Raw genomic sequence first — 21,664 nt, forward strand, 5'->3', positions numbered from 1 at the left:
GGAGGAATTCTGGTGGCTGGCCTTGCCCCTGGGCCCAGGCTGATCCCACAGTGACTTCATAAACACTCTCTGGGGCGATCAAAAGAACAAATCACCCTTTTATAGGGAGCTATATGGTAATGGAATTATTTCCACACCAATTAAAGTTTACTTTTCTCTCCTCTTGCCCTCATGTAGACTATTTATTTTGCTCCTGCAGTAGAACGGGAAATGTTCTCTTGCCCAGGGCACAAACATGCATTTTTGGGGAGGTGCAGGCTTTGCAACGGGTGGAGTGACGAAGGCATGACAGTCTAGTTTATGCCACTTTCTCTGCCTGTAATTGCCGCTGATGTTGTGGTAATATTTACAGGGTGGTTAACATGCCCACTGTCCTAAATAACTTGTCATGGTGGTTGGGGTATGTTATTTTACATGTTTTTTTTAAATTCAGTTTTCTCAGAGGCGACTTTGCAAAATCTTTATGAAATCCTGAAAATCAAAACCACTTAAGTGGGAGAATCTAAAGCGTATCCCCTCCCACAGTGGAATGTATGAAATCCACAGACCCTGTCCTCAGGCGGTGGTGTGGGTTGACAGGGTTGGAAATGAGGGGGATTGAATGGCTGGGTGACATGGATCCACACCCAGACCCGGTCCATGTAGCCCTGAGGTGACTAGTAAAAGGATACACACATGCAAGATAACTCTCGGCATTATGCTCCTGTTTTTCAGGAAGAGAGGAGTTAAAAGGGTTGTTCACCCAAAAAACAATGTCCCTACTACTCTGGATAATCCACATAACAAGCTGTTAACCATTTTTATAGGGGACTCTTTCTTTGGTAGAAAGTATTTCTGACCATTTAAAGCCCTTTTGCTATATTTTATACCATTCCCCCCAGGCTTTTGGGTTCATAGCATTTGATCAAATCTGGAGCCAGTATCAAATCTGCTTATATCCAAATCCTTTCAAATCCTTTATCAAATCTGTTCAGGTTTAGCTTTCAGCATGAAGCAACAAAAATCATAAATAACTTAATATTTATGGAATATAACTCAAATATTGACATTCAAATACTCATTACATTCTAATACAAAAGTTTTTAAGCTACCTCAATGTTTTGTACTGTACTCTTTTTGATAATGAAACGGAATGGGATGATAAAAGATTGGATGAGATTCTTTAGACTCAAATTTAAACAAATCAGACACATCTACACATGCACATTTTTCTTCTGACCCCAAATCATTTGCTTCAAATCATTTTCCACCACCTCGGCCAGGCCTCAACTTGGCCTAGCACCTTTCTGCCTTTTATCTCTACTGATGGAGCCAGCCATTGAAGCAACCTCGACGCCACCCCCACCCCTTTCCAACCTTTCTCTCTGTCTCTTTACCGCGCGCCTGGACAATAGCCTTGCTCGGGCAGAGTTCCAAGAACAGTGTTTGTCCGATCACCACTGCAGCCCCACCCCCCTTTTTTTGGTGTGTGAGGAGGGACAGTGAGCGAGTGAGTGTGTAGGTTTGTGTGTGTGTGTGTTCACACTGTTTTTCAAGCAGCCAGAAGGAGGTGTGGCTGGATCGTTATGGTAACTTAAATTGCAAAAAAAAAATAATAATTAAAAAGTACTGAGCTGAATATCTGCGTTGGAGTTGCAAAGTGGGAGGAGTTATGTCGAGCATCCAAGATTCTGGAAGTAAAAGTCTGCATAGTGCAGTGTTAGATGACTTGCAGTTGGAGTGCTTCCAAGCCTTTGATGGGAAATAAACTCTCCCAATTGAATCATCAATTCAAAAGATGAGCAACTGTGTTAGACAGTATCTGGTTCTTAGATTTAAAAAGTCAAAGGTACATGCCTTGTTTGTTAAAAAAGGAAAGAAAATAAGTCATTTACGACACCCAAAGTGCATTTGGTTAAACATCCAATCACTAACCTTAAAATTCTGTTGTGTACGCCGCTAATGGTGATCAGAAGTTAAATATTACGGCTTGTAGAAACCTGATTCAGCTATTTAAATCAGTTTTCTTTAGGATTATGGGTCAATTTTGGATGAATTCAGCAACTATGGTGTGGTGGTTTGTTCTTAATTGCAAAGATGAGGTGTTAGGGTGAAATTGCTACATCTCTGAATCTGTGACTGACTTCTTCTCCATAGTACGTGGGTTAGTATAGTATTTAGTGCCATCTGACATACCAAACTGATGGGAGGGGCAAGATTTTTCAGTTTTCTCTGTTTGTAGTAATCAAAAACTGATGCCCATAACATAAACCTTTAAAAATATCCAGGAAACCCCTTTGTTTCTGTGTTGTGGTGGAACATTGAGGGTGCCATTAAAAATAAAACTTTGAAAAGGGAATTTACAGTTGGGGGAAAAACACTTCTGGAGTTTGCGACACCTCCCATTTTGCAACTTGTGTTTTGGATGTGTTAAAAGGTTTGAATGCGCACTCCTATCCGTGCGTTCTCTCATTTACCCCTTCAATATCAATACACCTTCCATACACACACTTGTACACACACCTCTTCTCAAGCTTCTATACCCTGAGCCCAGCTGCTCTACCAGGGTAGTAGGGCTGTTTCATTCCCTTTTGTCCATGCCACTGACCTCCGAGCGCACCTCTGTGGGGCCTGGCCCGTAGCCGGACGCTTGATGTGGACATTTTTGGAGCAGTGGGTCCCCCTCACCCGGGCAACCAGGCCCCTTTTGAGCCCTTACCCCTCACTGTTTGCCCAGCCACTCTTTCCTCCTTGGCCAACTCTTCTTCTTTTCCCCCTCGCTGTGGGACTGGAAGAAAGCTTGAGAGACAGCATGTTGTTTTGTGCTCACTGCTTGGTTGTGCTGCTGGTGGCTTGCTTCCTATGGTGCAAAAAAGCTCCCATTCATTTTCTCTCCCTCTTTCTTTGACCTCCCCCAGGGAACAAACCCCTGTTTGATCACATTAGGGGAGAAAGAGAGAGATCAGTGGTGCTTTTGACATTCCCACTAGCTTTTGACAGTCTATATGCTGCTGATCAGTTTGCCCGACACCAGCAAGTGGCCTCTTTTGAATTTCTCCTTTTTTTAAATGTTTTTAGGCCAGCCATTGTGAAACCTTTTGATTAGAATGTGTGGGTAGAGCTTAGCAGGACTGCTGCATCATTTCTTATTTCACACTTTTCTCTTGATTCTGCTCTCCCTTCTTTTGAAAAAAAAAGCTTGTGTTGATCACTTTTTTCAAAATGTCAACTTCCGCTATCATATGTAGAACAACATGTGCTCTTAAGTGAAAGAGAGTCATAGCATGTGGATGAGCCTTGACAGCCGCTTTGTGGTGATCAAAGCTGGGGCAGTTTGATATTTTTGCCATTTAAAAAGCAGAGATGCACTGCGCAGCTGGTAGAAGCTGAATCACAGCGTGGGTGTTGAGCAATTACTCACTTTGATATTGTACTTTTCTTATCACTACTCAGAATCATTCTGATAGTGTGCTCCCCTCCCCTTTGATCTGCAAGGTTTGAACATATTTGAGAAAGATGCCGTGGTTTTGGGTAGGACCACTTTACATTCATTGGAGGTCATGCTTACAAAGAAGTAGAATTCGCAAAAGGCTTAAAGAAGAAGGCCTCTGGAATCTTGTTTTATTTATGCCAAAAATGCCTGGCCACAATTAACGAACCACAACCATTCTGAATGTCAATTTAGGTCATTTTCTACCCTCACAAAAGCTCCGGACTTGGAGCCCATGAAGCAGAAAAAAGCTGATGTAATGGGTTTAAGAAAATCTCCAAGGGGAGTCAAACCTCACCCACACACCCCCAACTAACCCCCTCCCCTCCTTCTCTGTCCAAAATCCCAAACCTTATCCAACCTTCATACACCTCTGAAGTGGTCATCACCTTTGGTCACCTCCCAAATATGGTCACTTAGATCCCCAAGTACAGCAGGTTTGAAACGTTTGCAGGAAGATAAGTTTGTGATGGAAACCAAAAAAAAAAAAAAAGACAAAAGGTTTATGATTCACTGATTTAGTGTTTGGGGTGGGGGAAGGGGAGCAGGAGATGAAGGCAAAGGGACGAGGGAGAAAAAGAAAGGGGGGGGGGGGTAGAGAAAAGAAAACCCAGCCTTGGCACACACACACAGACTCTCTGTGCAGCGTAAAGCACAAAAGAAACCTGTAACGCCTCCAGATTCCTTCTAGTTGAGTATCAAAGACATGCTTTGCTTTAGAACAAGAGACTAGTGGGTAAGATAGGACTCAGTGAGCCAGCGAACCTAGCACTGGCTCGGTTGGGTGCTGCGAGTTAATCTCTCAGATAGGATTTTTTCCCCCTTCTTCTTCTCCACCTCCTCCCTCTCTTTGGGGATATCGGTAATGCTCTGTAGCTCTGAATAGAAGGAGTTGTCTAAACTGATCACTGGTCAGAATAAACCCAGGGAGAGGCAGGGAGAGATGGTTGCTGCTTTCAAGTTCAGAGATGGGATAAACCTGCCCACTGGTCCATCCTGATGCCTTTTAGCATTTAACCTTTTTATATAGGTTTTTTTCCCCAAAGGTTCTTTAAATGGAGGCTTCACACGAGTAGTATCTAATGGAATGAGATAGAGATGAGATCATTTTGCTGATGTTAGTGTTTATTGAAGGCTTGTGTTGACTATAGTTCAAAGTTTAATCTATTTTGCAGTCGATATAAAGCTTTGAAAAGTTTATTCAACACTGTCTCTGTATTAGGGCAGCAACTAATGATCTTTTGATTGATTAAGTTGTTTCCCGAAGCCCAATGGGATGTCTTCAAGGCGACTGCATATTCCAACTAAGAGTCCAAAACTCAAAATTCAATAAAAAAATGTTTAACAATGATAAATGACAGCAAAAGCAGCAATTCCATTTGAGAAGCTGGAACAGAATGTTTGGCCTTTTTGGTTGGGAAAGGACTTAAACAATAATTGTTTATCAGGATTGCTGTTGATTAATTTTCTATCGATCTGCTAATTGACTAATGGTTTCATAACTAGCGTACAGTAGTACAGCCTGACTGATACTGGATTTTCAAGGCTGATACCAATATTGATATTTGAGAGTTTAAAAAAAAAAATCTGGTAACATATTCACTGATACGCTGATATTTATTACAAACACATAACCTAAAGAAACATTTTTGGATGCCTTAAATTTAATTAATGAAGAATTGTAACCAAGATATGTACTGAGTGGGAGATTTTAAAGAATCGTGACTGTGCTCTTTGGTGGACAAACTATGACCTCAAATTACCTCAAACATAGCTTTGGCTTTTCGGTAGTGCAATTTATTGTGACTTATCAGTCATTAAATATACAAATATGTCTACCATACAAAGAGCGGCTGATAGTATTGGCCATGCCAATGTATTGGTTGGGCTCTAATAAGCTTCTGCACATACTGTATTTGCACTGTCAGTGTGAAAATCTTGCATGCATCTTATCCACTAAAGCTACAACAAAGAGAAAGCAATTGGCATTTTGGAGAACATCCAAATAGCTTCCGGTACTCCTGTTCTTGCTATCCAAGGTCTTCCCGTAAGGAATATAAGTAGGAAGTTCAAAGATGACTCCCGTCTTTCCATTTAACCACCCATAATGCCACCCCAATACACGTTTCTCCATGGCATTATTCCTGGAAATGGCCCTGGCTTTGTTTATTTACATTCTCATTTCCTCTTGAATATCATTAGCTCCTCGGAGGTCGTTGAGCTCCTGGATCGCGATTTCCTCCTGTTTTTCCCCTCCAGGTTGTCATGAAAGGTGATCGCGCAGCCACTCACAGTACCAAGAGAGCAAGCGAAAGAAAGAGAGAGGCAAGGAAAAAAAAGCAGCCAAGCGAGCCAAGAAAAGACTTGGGAAAGTCTGATTCTACGTGCGCCAGTTTTCACAAGGAAAATCAATATCTCAAACGTGCCCCCACCACACCACTTATTCTTCCATGTTTTCTTTAAAGGTCGGGACATTTGAAACACAATCATGAGGTTAATTGCTGGTAATATTAACCACATTCCACATGTTGTTTAATGGTGCCCCCACTCCCCATCTCCTTCCCCCCGAGCGTGACCATAGCCATCTGACCCGGAAGTGATGTAGGTGAGCACTTCCTCTGGTGTAGTTAGAGCCCCAGTAAGTGTTTCCTAAAGAAAACAAGTCAGAGGCGTCCGAAATCTGAAACCAGCGCTAATACTGGCTGCCTCTCCACCTTGCCTCCCTCCCTAAACCCTGTGGCCAGGGGGGAAGCAGAGGCAAAGAGGAAGGGGGGGAGTAGTTCTCACTGTACGAAACCCACTGTCTGTGCACACATTCATTTTAAGTGTGTGAACATGTGCATATACTGTAAGGCTATGTTCTGGTTAGCCTAGCCTAGTCTAGCCACGCCCTGACAGACACTGGCATGCATGGCCAAAATGGCTTGTTTGTGCAGTTGTTGTGTGGAAGGTCATTCACTAAGTTAAGTGTGTGTGAGGACAATATGGACCTGACGGTTGCAGAAAGCCCTGTCAGTCTCCCCTCTGAGAAGCGGCGGGATTACAACACACCTGTGCCGCTGTGACTGTAACACGCTTTCACACACGCGCACACACACACGCACGCGCACACACATACATACATGTGTGTCCAGAGCAGGAAAGTTCACAGTCTCTCTGATTTCATATAACGGCTCTCCACTTTGATATGCCAGGGCTACTGTGTATATTGGGCAAGTGACTTTAGTCATCTGAGGTGTTTGCCATTCCCTTAATCGAATATCTCAAAGCATCAGAGTTTAGGTGGTGTAGCTTTTGATTACGGGCCAGCTGCTCGTCTTGGACATGTTTGATCTCCACAGGCCACCTCTTGCCGCCACTCCCACATACTGTAAATCCAAATACTAAAATTTCCCATGGAGAATGGCTGCACTGAAATTGTTTGTGTGTTTGTTTTTGTTCCAGCTGTAAAGTCAAATTGTGCTGAAGAAAGAGCTGGTTGAGTTCAGTATAACCAAATGAATCTGCCTGTTAATTGATTGATTGTTTGACATTTTTTCAGGCAAAAATGCCCCAAAATCTATGTTTATGTCTAAGCTTCTCACTTGTTAAAATGAGCTGCTTTTTTGTCTTATGTGATAGTAAACCAAATATCTTTGGGTTTAGTTCAGCTGGTTGGACTAAACAACACACGAGAAGACCTCACAGTGGGCTTTGGGAAAGTGGGACATTTTTCACGAATTTCTGACATTACAGACTAAGTGGTTAATCGATTAATCAAGAAAATGATCTGCTGATTAATTGATAATGAAAAAAAATCTCATTGTTAATTGCAACCCTAAAATTCTTAGTAAAGTGAACTTACATTAGATACATTATATTTTCTGGATGTGGATGTGTGAAAATCTGTGAATGAAACTGCTGGGGTGTCTAGCTGATTGAAAACCTGCAACAGTTTGACCCTTCATGGTTCATGGTTGAGAGAGACTGAATTAGAGGGGAAGAGTCTAAGGAAAACAACACTTGGGATTATATCATCCTTTTCTTCCCACCATCGCCCCAAACTTTGGGGTCTGGACAAGGTTGCCGCCATGTTGTCCACTCCAGAGGGCAGGTTGGGAGCGAAATGAGGAAGGGCGATGTGGGCCTATGCTCTAATCCCATTCCAGAGGGCCAAGCAGCAGCAGCAGCAGCAGCAGCAGCTTGTGCCGCATTCCACAACTCTGGGGGCTTTTTGGGTGGGGAGGGAGGCCGAGCAGCATTCCTCCATGGCTGGGGCCCATCAAAGACGCCGCGCAACATCAAAGGCCCCTCAGAGCCTAGGTGTTGATGACTGCAATCCTCCCCTCGGTCCACTTTTAGCAACCTCAACCCCTCAGCCCTCTAACACACGCACATATACGCACGCACACATACAGAGCGGGCTGACTGCGCCAGGTATGTGCACCCTGCAGCCTCCCTCCTTTCTCCGCAGGCTCGCCAGCCGTTCTGCAGCAGCATTAATCATAGCTCATTAAGTAGTGACATTGACTTTTGCTTTATGGTGAGGGCTGAAGAGGAGTGTGGCGGGCCAGAGGGTGGGATGCCACTGATATTTGGGGTGGTGCTGGCAGTGGACATAATCTAGCCCCATAAACAACGGCAGAAAATTATTGTTTGATAAACTGTGTGTGTGTGTGTGTGTGCTGAAATGATTAGTCACTAAATCAATTAGTCAATAGACAGAAAAAGAACAGCAATTTTGATAAATGATTAATTGTTTTAAGTTATTTCTCAAGGAAAAATGCAAAATATTTGCCAGTTTCAGCTTTTCAAATGTGAAAATGTGTGGCTTTTTATGTGATTTGAAAATTCATTATCTCTGGGGCTTTTTCACTGTTTGGTCAGATAAAACAAGCATTTTGAAGTCATTGAAGTGAACAGACAGTGAAGTCATAATTTATCATTGGGCTCTGGGAACTTGGCCATTTTTTTTTTTTTTTTTTTTTTGTACTGTTTTCTGACATTTTATAGACTAAACAATTAATCAATTTCCATTCCAGTTTTTGTTTTTTGTGATATAATGAATACCTCATGGTTGCTTTGTGTAGAAGGTGAAGTTGAGTTGTCTTTTTTCAAAATGAAATCTTATGAGAAATGTGTTGGAGAAAAAAAATGTGTACTTGCTGCTCTGCAGTTGTGTGCTGTATATAACTGTTTATTAATGAGCCCCATACCCCTTTGCTTGTTACATTGTTAGTCATGCTAATTAATTCACTGTGGCACCTTGATGCTGACAAATATTTTATGCGTCTTCACCTACTTTCGTAATTGTCCTCATAAGGACAGTAGCCTCTTGCACACAGAGACAATATGTTTGCTTGCTGTTGTTACTTTATCTTTGCACATAGATGCTGTGATCTCTTCGGGGGGGCGGGCGGCAGTTGTTTCCACTCTCCCCTTCTCTTTCCAAAATAGTGGCATCCAGCCCAATGTTGACCCCTGAACTTTGTCGGCCTGTCCTTTGTTCATGTCACTCTGGGTTTTAAAGACTGAAGAGCTGAAAGTGACACCAGGGAGACTTTTGAGTGTGCGTACACACACACGCCATTGACTGTTTCAGGATGCACTCGCTGAGAGTTAATAGAGTCACAAGCTGGCCGTCCTGCTCAGTGTTTAAGCTGTCAACCCCAGAGCCTTGTGCTACATATCAGGACATTTACATGATATTAGGTGTCCTCTGCCAGCGTCCCCTGCTCACACTGAAACCATGACACTTGTTTGCTTTGCTCGTTGCTATGAACGATGTTGGCTTGGAGGTGATTTTTGGGGAAGGTTAAGGAGGGGACAGCGAGTAGTGGGGTGGGGGGCAAACAGACAGATGAATGCACTGTGGCTCACATCACAAAGCTGGCTTGCTTAGGGCACACCCTTGACTTAAGGAAAAGGTTTCTTACCCATGTTAGGAGTAAAAGTCACTCACTTGAGCTTCTGTCTTCAATCACTTGATACACTTAATTTGTTCACTTGCCAGAAGTGTAGAGTGACAATTGTTCACATCACAAAAATGTAACTGATGTTCTAGCATTGACCAATCTCCCCTTTCCAGTCCCCAACATTGTGTTTTTTCTTCATTACACTCCTCCTTTACGTTGGTTTAGACTGCCAAAATAAAAGATGGATGCCGGGCTAGCCTGGCTAATTGTTCCTTTTAGTCCCAGTGGAGAAGACAAAAGGGAGGAAGTCTTTATTATTTGAGAGGAGAAGCGGAGGGATCCCTTTACGGTGATAATGTTACAGGAGGTGGAGTGTCGGCCCCACCTGTAGGGCCCTCCCAGCTGCTCCACTGTAACTGGATCCCGCTCCCTCTTTCCTCAAGGCTACCAGCCCTCTTTGAAGTTATTTCTAGTGCTGGGAAAGAGGGGCAGAGAGCGACCGAGAGGGGCAAAGAGTGACTGAGAGAGTGAGAGGGGAGGTGTGTGTGTGTGTGTATATAGTGTGTTAGTGCATGCATTCAAGTTTGTGAGCCTATTTGTGCATGCTATACATAGAAGGCTGCAATTCAAAACTCTTGCTCCTTTCTAGGTGCTCGTTTCCCCCTGTGCAGTGTGACATTGAACCTCTATATGAGGATAGTAAGTCCCAGAACATGCATAGTTTGGTTTAGAGATTGCTTGACATATTGTGATATGAAGTAAATGAATCAACCTCACAACAATCCCTGAAGACATGTTATTTATTGGCTAGAAAACAAACCACCCTTGATTGACAGTTTTTCAGTGCAGAAAATTGAACTTAGAGAGCAGTGCGGCAAGGCCACTGAGCGGCCACATTTCAGAGTCTTGATGTGAATGATGTGAATTTTCTTTCTCACAGATTTCTTTCCTACAAAAAAATTTAATTCTGTAAACTAGATGGATTATTATACATACAGTATCTTATTTTGACACGATAATTGACATACCATAATGACAAAAAATTTCTATCTTTTATCCGTCCAGTTATGAATTACAAGTAACTAGGGTATGATGCATAGGTAATAATGGCGTAACTTTTCTGGATGCACAAATCTCAAGTTTAATGTCAGTTCAAGCTCAGTATTTGTGTAATAGTTTTGCCTAAAGTCACTTTAAAATCTTCTTGGTCTGACCAGATTCACGTCTTTAGACTGGTGGTAACCCTAACCTGTCAGCAGCCAAGGACACTCACTGTAAATCCTCCTGGTGGGGTTTGAGTGTCTGTTAAACACGCACATTGCAATCTGCACCAGAAGCTTAACCTCACAGAGCCTGAACTAAAATGACTTGCCTGCTTCATTGAGGGTTCTTTAGGGTCATCGTTTGGATTAAGGCTCAGTGTCAGACTTTAATTTCCTTCCCCTGTCCTTCTAACATGATGTCTGAGCTCTTCGGGGTTCAGATAGTATGTATGTGGTCCAGTTGGTAAGGTGTGATAATGACATGAAGGAGACGTGGAGGGATGAAAGCTGGAAGAGGCATTCCACATGAGCACATGGCAACAAGACAGTGGGAAAATTTTACCTTTTAGCTTATGACTTTGAATCAGTTGTGACTTGCCACATACTTCTTGCGAAATACATGCTTATATCATAATAGCAAACAAACAGTTGGACGAATGAAAATTACGCCTCATGGAAGTTGTGTGTTCAATTTCTTGTTTTTGTATTAGTGTAAATCTGATCAGTTTCTGTCTGCAGCCATGGTGTTATTGGGAGCAAGTTACAAGGTTGGTAGATGAGATATCACTGTATGTATGTATGTGTGTGTGTGTGTGTGTGTGTGTGTGTGTGTGTGTGTATGTATGTATGTATGTATGTATGTAGCAGCTAGTGAGGTTGTCTTGTAGATTGGACAGCTAAGCATTCAGTTGTACGTGTGTGTATTTCTGTGTGAAACGTTTCTCACATACTTTAATTTAGGATGCCACTTTCACCTACAAGAAAAGCGAACACCCTCATCTGTTTCACCTTCCGTATGTTTACTGGAGGTCTGAAGAGCGTGCGCGTGTGGTAGAGAGAGGTCATTTGTGTCCTTATTGCTTCCTGACCGCGCCGCAGTTTGTCAGGGAGGGTGCAGCAGGGTGGTTGGTGGAAGAGCTGGTGCTGAGATTGTCGACATTTTGCAAAACTGAGGATTTATTTGGTTTTTATCATATTTTTATTGCTTTAAATTTAATACAGGGGACAAATTAAATGAAAAACCTGAATAGAAGAGTGGAGAAACATATCAAATGCAGATGCTTCCGTTCACCAGGGCTCACTGAATGGTTTGGCGAGTATGAAAATGATATAAATAAAATGCTAAAATGAGTCACCAGACCTCAACCCAGTTTCACTCCTATGGAAGATTTTGGACCAACGTGTAAGACAATGCTCTCCACCACCATCTCCATAACACCAAATTCTATAATTTAAACTTTTATCTTCAAATCTATTTAGTGATGTCTGTGACTGTCTCTGATGCTATATGTCATTTGGTATGTCTGGCTATGTTTGTTTTTCTTTCTATCTGCTGTACTCAGGTCTCTCTTGCAAAAGAGATCTTGATTTTAATGATATTATCTGATTTAAATAAAGGCTTTATATATAAATATATTCCTCTTGTGGAGGAATGGTGTTCATCCCTCCAGTAGAGTTCCACAGACTTGGCAAGGAGCACTGAAGCTGCTCTGGAGGCTCGTGGTGGCCTGACTCCATACTAAGACACTTCATGTTGGTTTTTCCTTTTAATTTGTCACCCATCTGTAAATTAATATGTCAGATTATTACTTTGAATTTACTTACTTGTAACAGTTACAGTCATGTTATTAGCCATATTATCTGGGAGTGAACTAGTGGTGATTGAAAGGTAACAGATTAAGTTGCGAACACTCACAATAGGCTGCTAACTGTATGTGTCACCGCTACTTAATATATACTGACACACTGATGAAAACCTTTTGACATTTCTTTAGTAGACTGCATATATAAAGGGTATTATTTTTTCATATATACACTGCCAGATGCGGTGCACTGCCAGGTGTGAATGTCTGCAGATGTACCAAGGTTGTGTAAGTCTGTGGAGCTGTGTGTGTGTGTGCTTGTTAATATCTAGTCCTGAACATCTTGTTGCATACCACTTCTGTGTCCCCTCCTGGCCTGAAGAAGCTCCGTCTTTATTTATTTATTTTTCCTTCCAAAACCGCTCTGAGTTTTATGACTGTTGTGAGGGGAGACTTGGTCTGTGGCCTGTGATCAGACATACCCAGCCATCCCATCCCCACAGCCCTCACCCAACTGCCCGCCACCTCTTTTGGCAAGATGTGTTATTACAGGAAGTTGACAGTACCCCCCCCCACACACACACACACACACACACACATAGAGAGGGAGGTTGAAGCCCAGTGCTGGGGAGGGGAAAGTGTTGGAGGAGGTCGGAGGCGTCTGCTGAATTAAAGGCCTGGGGAGGTGGGCGGGATGCTTCTTCAATGGGGTGAATGAGTTCACGGTGAGCAGACGGTCAGTGAGAGATGCCACTGAGTTACCCTTCGGTCACCCATGATGTGTTTCTAGCTACACACTAACCTCTACACACGCCTGTGCTCAAACAGTGAGATACGTAAACACATGCACGGCGCTGGGGAAGCAGGTGGGTGCGATGACTGGCACCGTGCCCAGGTTTTTCTTCTTCTAGATTTTGTGTGCATGTGAAATAGGTGCCAGCTCTTCCTCCAAAATTCATAAAAGAAACTTACGAGCCACAGATCTGTCCGGTTAATCATTTAGCCAGCCTCACAAAGAACAACTTGTGAAAATTGTCTGTGGCTGGCTCACGCTTCAGACAAGGCAGCTTTGATTGTTACGACAGGAACTCATCCTCGGTGTGACCTAAATGCTATCGCAAAAGTGTTGGAACTCACTTCTGAGTATATTGGTGCTTAAGATTTCTAAAAAGATTTTTTTAGAGTTGCTATTTCAAGGACATACATGCAAGGGTCTATATCTGCTTCCCGTATAGATCAGTTTAGCTCAGGGATCGTTCGCCTCTCCAATCCGCCTACTTGCCTTTGATGTTTTGAGCTCCTGGTGTGTTGTAGCAAGGATGCCTTGTTGTAATGCACAGCACATTAAGCACCATGTTTCAGCAAGATTTTGTACCCTATGAGCATCATTTTTCCTCAAGTTCACAAGGCTTTCCTGGCCGGTGGTGTTAAAAGCAAGAGAGGAGCATAATCTTTTTGAAATTTCTGCTTTGTCACAAAGAAAACTTTTTTTTTTTTTTACCCTTGGGGATGTTCTATGTGCAAATACAGACGTTTGGAGAAGTTATAAAGATTTCAAAGGTGTTCTGAAGAATTTTTAAAAAGTTAAGTAAAGCGAAAAAAACCAAACTTGCTGATTATCACTTTTTTTTTTTTGTCGACCATAACTACTTTTCATGTTGAAGTAGAAGTGCAAGTGAGGATAAAATTTGTAAAACACAGACATACACAGCTGTGCAGAAGAAAAAAAGACAAGCTATCAGGGGCGATATAGCATGGTAAGGGCAGGGGAGGGGGGGTGTTTTGGAGTTGGGGACGGATGAGGGAGTAATGGGGGTCTGTAACCAGGACCACCAATAATTTAGAGGGAGAGAGGAAAAGGGGGTGCGGCGGGGGGGGGGCAGAAGAAGTGGTTGTTGTATGATCAAAGGCTCAGCGAATTGTGTCACAGACAGACGGAGAAGAATGGCGTTGGATGGTGTGACTTGCATTTTGATTTCCTTTGAGAGCGGGGGGTATGGGTGGTGGTGGGAGTTTTTAGAAGTAGGTCCCTGTTTTGATCCCATTACTAACTGTTATCAGGTCAATTGTTCTTGGAGGAGACAACCATAAAGGACCGGGTTTGACAGAGTTAAAAGAAAGTTTTGTGATTTATGGTTTTTCTCACAGCGAAACCAAATCTTTTCTAAAACTTAATTTCAGTGTGTTTATCGGTCAAGTCACGTTTTTACAAAGTTACAATGTGCTTTGCAGTTGCCTTTTGTGTATATATGAAAGTGTATAAAAATATGTTGACAAAAATAGGAAATAGAGTGCCATGTCAACCTGACATATAGCACTCAAAGCAACAGAAGAAGGAACAAATATTATAAACTCAACTTTGAAATTACAATGAAACAGAAGTCACTACTTAATGATTAATAACAAAAAACACCATAGTATGAATCAATCTTCATATTATACTAAATATGTTAGTGCTAAGAAGATTGTATCACATTAAAAAGCATCCCTTGTGAGCAAAAACTTTCTCTACAGGTGGTTTTGCAAAAGAGATGGGGGTTGGCAGGGGGGTGTGGCCAGCTTGAGTGACAGGTGGAGTTCAAATCCCCGCCAGGATTTCATTGAGAGTGTGGCCTCTGTAAGGGGATATTCATGTGAAAGGCTGCCTCCCCCAGGGGCAGGACAGGCAGGGCAGAACAAGAGCCGCCCCCTTGTGGCACTTCGGGGGCGCTAGATGTCCTTCACCCAAAGCCCTGGGTACGGAGGAGTGGAGCAAAGTGGAGCAACGGGGTGTTTCCAGTGGGCTGCGCTTGTGTGATTTGGGGCCTTGCAGGGAAAGCTAGCAATTGGAACACAAGAGGGCACAGTCTGTGTCATTTTGTGTGTTTTTGTGTGTGTGAAGGCACGTTTGCATATGTGCTCGTTACTCCTTTTGTGTGCATGGCCAGTAGCTGTGACCCACTTCACTAGATCACCGTCTCTCATCCAAACCAAGTTCCTTTTCCTTTTCCTTTTCCCCATCCCTACATCCATCAACGCCTACGTCAGCATCTGACAAAAAATAAAATTCCCTGTGGTGGAGATAATGGTGCAATGGCCAGCCTCTAAAATAACAACAAGGTCCACAACAACAACACTGCCCCATTTGGAGTGCAACAGCCCCCGCACAATGGCCCAGTGTTCAGGACCCAGGGGCGCAGGCGGGGCTCCCCGCTGCCATCCAAGCTGTTAGACAAGCAGGAGAGAGAGGTCATAATCACACAGCAAGCAGCGTTCCACTTCCTGGTCCTCCCATTTAAGTTGACTGAGACACAGATTGAGCCTCTCTTTAGATCCCCTCCTACACTGATTCTCTCTGCTTCCTCCCCAATAGCCTGCTCACAGGGTATCTCACAAGAAATTCAAAACGTTACCTTACTTGACTGGGATGCCTCGGAGAATTGTTACAGTTTGCCAGGTCGGGATATGCAGGTTGAATGGAAACCTTGACTAGGTTACGCTCTTTTATCTTTGTCTTTCCTTTCAATTTTGGTGTCATCCAAAGGCTGAGAGGGAGAGCGCGCTCTGAAATTATCATACCAAATGTGTATGTAATGTATACCTGTGCTGCCTCCCTGCTCCTGCCAGCCCTAGGCTAATATCTATCTTCCACAGTCATCCAGAGCACGGTGGCTCTCTGCTCACCTATATTTACAAGACAAAAAAGCAGCTTTGAGAAAATGCACAGTAAGTCTATGAAATGCAGGCAGACAAGGTAACCACATCCTGTGGATTTGTGAAAAGGTGTTTTGAGTCAGATTAGCCTTGATTCATGATGACCTCCTCTTTACTCTGTTTAGAAAATAATCCAGTCGAAGGACAAAGGTTGTCATTGAAAATTGGAGCTTAATCTTTCATGTTTTGTCATACTCACATTTGTCTGTGTGTGGGAGGCCTGAGGAGGAGAATTCAAGCATGAGTGTTCTTTTCTCTAGGTGCAAATCAGAATCTAAGAGAAAGTGTATGTAGAAAGTGTGTGTGTAAGTGTACGTGTTTCCAAGTTTCCAACTTAGATTTCTCCAATTCAGCATCTGCTGTTAGTGCCTGTTGCTCCACTATTAAAAATTGATGCCATTCTCTTCATCAGATTTCATCCCTGAGGCAGATAGAAAAGATGCCACACTGTGGAGCGCCATAACGGCACACGTTGTCCACATTCCTTCCCCATGACTCTTCCATAGTCCACCTGATTTGCATTTGACCCCCTTACTCTCAGCTAAGTCCTCCCAAAAATCCTTTTAGGTCAGGGGCTTGACCCCATCTGCCTTGTGGCAGTGAAGTGACGAGGCGCCTTCTGAATATCTCTTCAATTGGCCTACTGCACGACTAACCTGCTCCCAATGTGATGAAGTGGGGTTCAAAGGTCAGGGGTCACCAGAAGGAGAAGGGTATCTTGGGTCATCAGCGGTGGCCCAGGGGCCAGAGTGGCCAAGGGCTCGGCGCCACAGTGCTGGCTGATTGGGGTGTTGTGGTCATTTGGTTAATAGGATAAGTGGCCTGCAGGTCAGTTTGGCCCAGTTCTAATGCTAATACAGGAGCTTATCTTTGCACTGTTGCCAGGGTGGGGAACGGATCCAGGATTTTGGGACTTCACTTGGTTACAGTTTTAATCCAAACTTGTTTGAGCAGATCATTATTTCATCCTAGTGAAAAGCTGACAGCTGTAGCTGTCCTACTTTTTTGCTTTAGTTTTGTTTTTGGTTTGTATCTGTATGTTTCACATCTTTTATTGCACTGTTAAGTTCAACCGATGGCCTGCTGTGATTGTTGGTATTATCTCTTAACTTCCCTCATGATACAGAGCCTCTTGGGAGTGCATACTAGCACATACGCAAGGTTGATGATTAGATAACAGTCTCTAGCATCAGTCACTTGATGTCAAAATGTGGAATATAGATTTGGGTTTTTAAAATTCTCATTCTGTGTCTTACACTTAGCTACTCTCTAGCCTTCTTCACCATTTTCCCACAGTCAAGACAGCTCAAGTAAAGTAACGGAAATGCTTTGAGGTGAATGCTTTAAGATAAATGCTTCTGTTAGTTTGCAATTAAGGAGGCTGCCACCTCTTTCTTTTTTGGGCTCAGTGAGTGAGTCAGTATAATGTCTGCCATCCTCTAGTGTTAGCCTTATCTAAAGACATCGTCATGGTGCTTGTTTAGCAGAGCTTTTTGGCACAGAGAAGTAGGCCGATTTAGTGGCCTTACGTGTAATGAGAGGACATCTTAAGATACTCTGATAGACACTGATCAGACTGTGTGTGCGTTGGTGTGAAACGTCTGCGTTGAGTTTTTTAATTTAAGGGAAGATAAAATGTATCCAGTCATTGTGCATGTGTGCACAAACATGATAGAAATGGCAGCACCATTAATCATTTGCAGCAGTAAGAGTGGAAGTGGACTTAACGCACCGGTCCTTAAGTAGAAATTCAGTTCAAATCTGCCTCGTCAGCGGATCCCTGAAAGCACATAAATCCCAGTCCCTGTCTGCTGCTATTTTTTGAGAGGTCTGGTAGAATGCTGTACTGTATGTTTAGATCCGGCATGATTTTGCACACACAGCGAATATGTCTAATGCTCTTAAGCTTTTATGTTTCATTGTGGAAAATATGTGACAAGTGGATTATAAATTGTCGTACTCCCTGAAATGAGGGGGCGGGGGAGCAAAGCTATAAGCCAGTGATGCCAGGACCCTCTAATGTGATGCGTAATGCGGGGCAGCTTTTCATGTTCTCTTTAAACACTACGCATGCAAGTTTTTTGTTTCTCTGTGTTAGCATTATGTGTCTCGAGTTCCTATGTTTAAATGTGACTTGCATGGCATGTCTTTTCAAAACTTTAAGCCAGTTTTTGTTGCATCAGTGGTGTTGGAGTTGAAATTTTTACACTGCAGGGTACATGACAAGGTTGTCCATGGTCACATTTTAACTCTTGAACTCTTTAAAGCTTTTGAGATTAATAGTAACTCTGTACCTTTTGTACCCTTCTATCTTCTTTGCAGATGCATCCTTTGGGACTATGTAATAATAATGATGAGGAGGACCTATATGAGTATGGCTGGGTCGGAGTGGTGAAGCTGGAGCAACCAGAGCTGGACCCCAGTTGTCTCACTGTGCTGGGAAAGGTAAAGAACTGGTTGTTTACTCTTACGAGTTTCTGTGTAGTGCCAGTATATCAATAACTGCATTTGCCCACAAAACTTGCACAGGTCATTTTATTTGCCACTGATGTACAGGAATTAAACTTTAGAAAATTACACAATAGAGATAAAACAACAGCTTAAACACCTTATAAGAACTCAGTGAAAAACACACAAAGACTCAGAACACCAAGAGTTAAAAGTTTTGACAGCTGCTATCTACAGCCAATTTTCATACCTTGGTACACAAATACACTGAAAGAACAATAATTGGATTACTATTTGTTTGTAAACACAATCTTTTGAAATCATTAGGGTACAGATCAAAACAGACAACAACGCTATCAGGTGTATTGAATGTTGGGGCATGAGATTTTTGGCTCCATGAGCGACGAGCAGAAATGTGCAGACTGCTTGGTGTTTTGTGTATATAGACAGCCCCCTTTTCCACACTCACGTTAGGAAAAGTGTTTCCCTTGTACTTTAATTAAACCCTTTTTTAAGAATTTATCTTTAATCTTTTGTAGTCACAGAGGCAATTCACGGAAGGATGATTTAGTTTTATTTTGTTTCTCACTTCCCATTGCTGGGAGAATGAGGGTGAACTGAATCCCTCCCTTGTTTCTCACCGCCCCCCTGTCCCCATCCTCCTTCCCTCCTCCAGTGCTCCCAGACCCCTCTGGAGTCTCTGAGTGGTATTTTATCATGCTTTAATTAAGTGTTCCTCTTAATGGAATGTACCAACATTCCCTGAAGGATGAGGGGGGGCTGGCTATAGTCTCATTTATCCTGTGCATGCCCAGTGACAGAAAGAGAGCAGCCATTCATAATTTAAGGAGCCCTTGTGCCGTGTAGACATGCTAATGGTGCACTTTCTTTGGTGATGGTTGCTGCTACCTCGCTGATGCATACTTACGCTGAGACCTGAAAATTGACCTAATGTTCAGCACTCAAACTCCTATTCGACTGTGGCTAGGAATATATAATTGTCACGGGTGGCTTCGCTCACTAGTAAATGTTCTTCATTGAGGTGACACGTCCATGTTTGAGGAGCAGTTAACAGTTCCAGAGGGAAACCAAGGAAACTATAACTGGTTTAACTTGTTGTTTACCACTTACTACTGCTATAATTGTCATGGGAACAGTATGACTGTAAGACGGTAAGACTGACATGGTTTTAGTCTGTAAGCAAAGAAGTACATGATTTTTAATGGTAGGTAGTGAATGTTTAAAGGGGAACTCCGCCGATTTTACACATCAACGTTTGTTCACAGGTCTCGGAGTACTACTGCACATATGAAAAAAAGTTGTATAAAGCCTTTTGTGGCTCCAGAAGGAGCTGCGCGAAGTCTGATAAAGTCCCTCAAGTTATGTCACTTGAGTCAGCGTCAGTTGACTACAAGTTTGAAAATGAAAAAAATATGGGTGTGTGGAGTTAGGAAGAAGTGAGGTTACCAGACCTTTATAGACCGCTCCTCATCTCTGCTGGAAGGTAGAGGCTACATTAGCCGCTACTGACGTAACACACCCAAATCTCTGACCGAACTGTCGGTGGTTGAGTTTTATTGTGGGTAATGTAGGTGCCAGGTTTTGACGAGGAAGAAAATGGAATAAAAAGATTACATCTAGCTCTGTGCATTGATTTAGATCCCCTTTTTTTTTTTTTAATAACTTTTTTTTTTTATAAAAGTCCCACAATGTTGAAGGAGGGCAATGCTAAATCGGTGTGTACTCTTTTAAGTAATTGTACCGGTATGGTCCAGGAACCTGATCTCTTGTGTCTAGCTACGGGCGTTTAACATCAGCACATACCTTTGACAGGATGCTAAGTCAGGAAGGCTGAGATTGAGAACCAGGTTGTCAGTTTTGTTCAGTTGTTGTTATGAGATTACAGTTTTATGGAACAGTCACAAAGAGAGACCAGAAAGATTGGAGAGATGGAGTGGACGGGTAACTTGTCATCGGGCCAGATTCATATCCACAAAGTACTGGCCACATGGCATGTGCCTTAGCCAACTGAACCACGAGGACACCCGAGTACCAGAAACCCACACCTTCCGCTCATTGGAACCAGTCAGAGCATAGCGCTAATGAGCTGGCCATTTGTATACATTCTGGGTTTGGTGTTTTTCTAAGGGACACTAGTGAGTGTTGCGGGAAACCTTCGTCTGTGACCTTTTGGCCTCCAGCCAGCCTCCCTAACCTCTAGACCACTCTGTTTCCTCTGTTTTTACTCAGCCAGGACTATAATTAGAGAAGGGAAAGTCCATTGTTGCATCTTGACAGACCCTCGCCCCGAACACAGCTGGGTGCTTTGCGTTGGCACCGCCGCTTTTGCCAGGCCAGACAGTGCAGTGTTTACCCCCTGCCAGTCTGCTTACTCTGCCCAGTCTGCCAGCCACCATGCCCAACCCCAGTCCGGATACTATGCCCACTCTTACACACTCACCCGCCTGGTCTGGCCTCATGCTCGGCAGCCCCGCTCCCCTCCCGCCCTGGCCCCTGACTGAACCCAAGAGCCCACTCCACTTTGCTGCCACTTTGCCACCAACAGTGTTGGGGTCTTGTCTGGTCAGTTTAGATTCCATTCAATTACAGAATCTCACAAAATGGAATTGTAGGAGAAAAAATGCTGTCTGGGCCAATCCATGTCTAAATATAGTGTCTGTGAACACAATGCCCCCAGCTGTGCTTAGGAGCTGGTCAACATGTAGCAATGGGCATTCCCTCCTCCACCTAGACTTTGCTAAATACAAGGAAGGGGCTTGCCTTGATTTTAAGTGTCCAGTGCTAATTGGCTGATTCATGTGATCATCCAGATAGCTTTTAAAGCAAAACATGAAGAAGCATTACTGGAAGAAAAGGGATGAGCTCTCACTTTCCCAAGAACTAAACTTTCCGCAGTAGGAAGTTTTTGAAGAGGTGTAGATTCGCTGTCCAAGTTCCTGCAGCTATTTCCATAACTTCTTTGTTTTCTTTTGTTTTTGGTTTAGATTTTTGTCTTTTTAGAATATTTCCTTACTTAGAGCTTTTTGGTTGGAGCTTTAAACAAATTTAACACAGAGTAGCTTAAATTTCTAGTTCCCGTCCCATTTTTTCACAATTGAGAATGACTTCCGGATGGTAGCTGAAACGTCTTGATTCTGAAAACAGTGTCCAGATGACTACGACTGAAACCTTTTCTACGATAGAACACTCCTGGACGAATGAGGGACTACATCGTCTTATTTTAAACAAATTCTACACTGGACATTATTTTAATGCTGTTGTTTTCAATATATCAATGTGATTTTTGCTTGTGCT

At 43.0% G+C, this 21,664-nt stretch overlaps 1 protein-coding gene across 6 annotated transcripts in view; it reads left to right on the top strand.

Annotated features, from left to right (window-relative positions):
* The window catches only part of znrf3 (zinc and ring finger 3), a 138,532-nt gene that overhangs the window by 86,257 nt on the left and 30,611 nt on the right, over window positions 1-21,664 (top strand). For all 6 annotated transcript variants that reach the window (XM_044196957.1, XM_044196960.1, XM_044196954.1 and 3 more), the window contains one exon: window positions 18,224-18,346. In XM_044196957.1, the coding sequence (XP_044052892.1) occupies window positions 18,224-18,346 (123 nt within the window). The remainder of the gene's footprint in view (window positions 1-18,223; window positions 18,347-21,664) is intronic.

The sequence above is a fragment of the Siniperca chuatsi genome, linkage group LG5, assembly GCF_020085105.1.
Source record: "Siniperca chuatsi isolate FFG_IHB_CAS linkage group LG5, ASM2008510v1, whole genome shotgun sequence".
Classification (NCBI taxonomy): Eukaryota; Metazoa; Chordata; class Actinopteri; order Centrarchiformes; family Sinipercidae; genus Siniperca; species Siniperca chuatsi.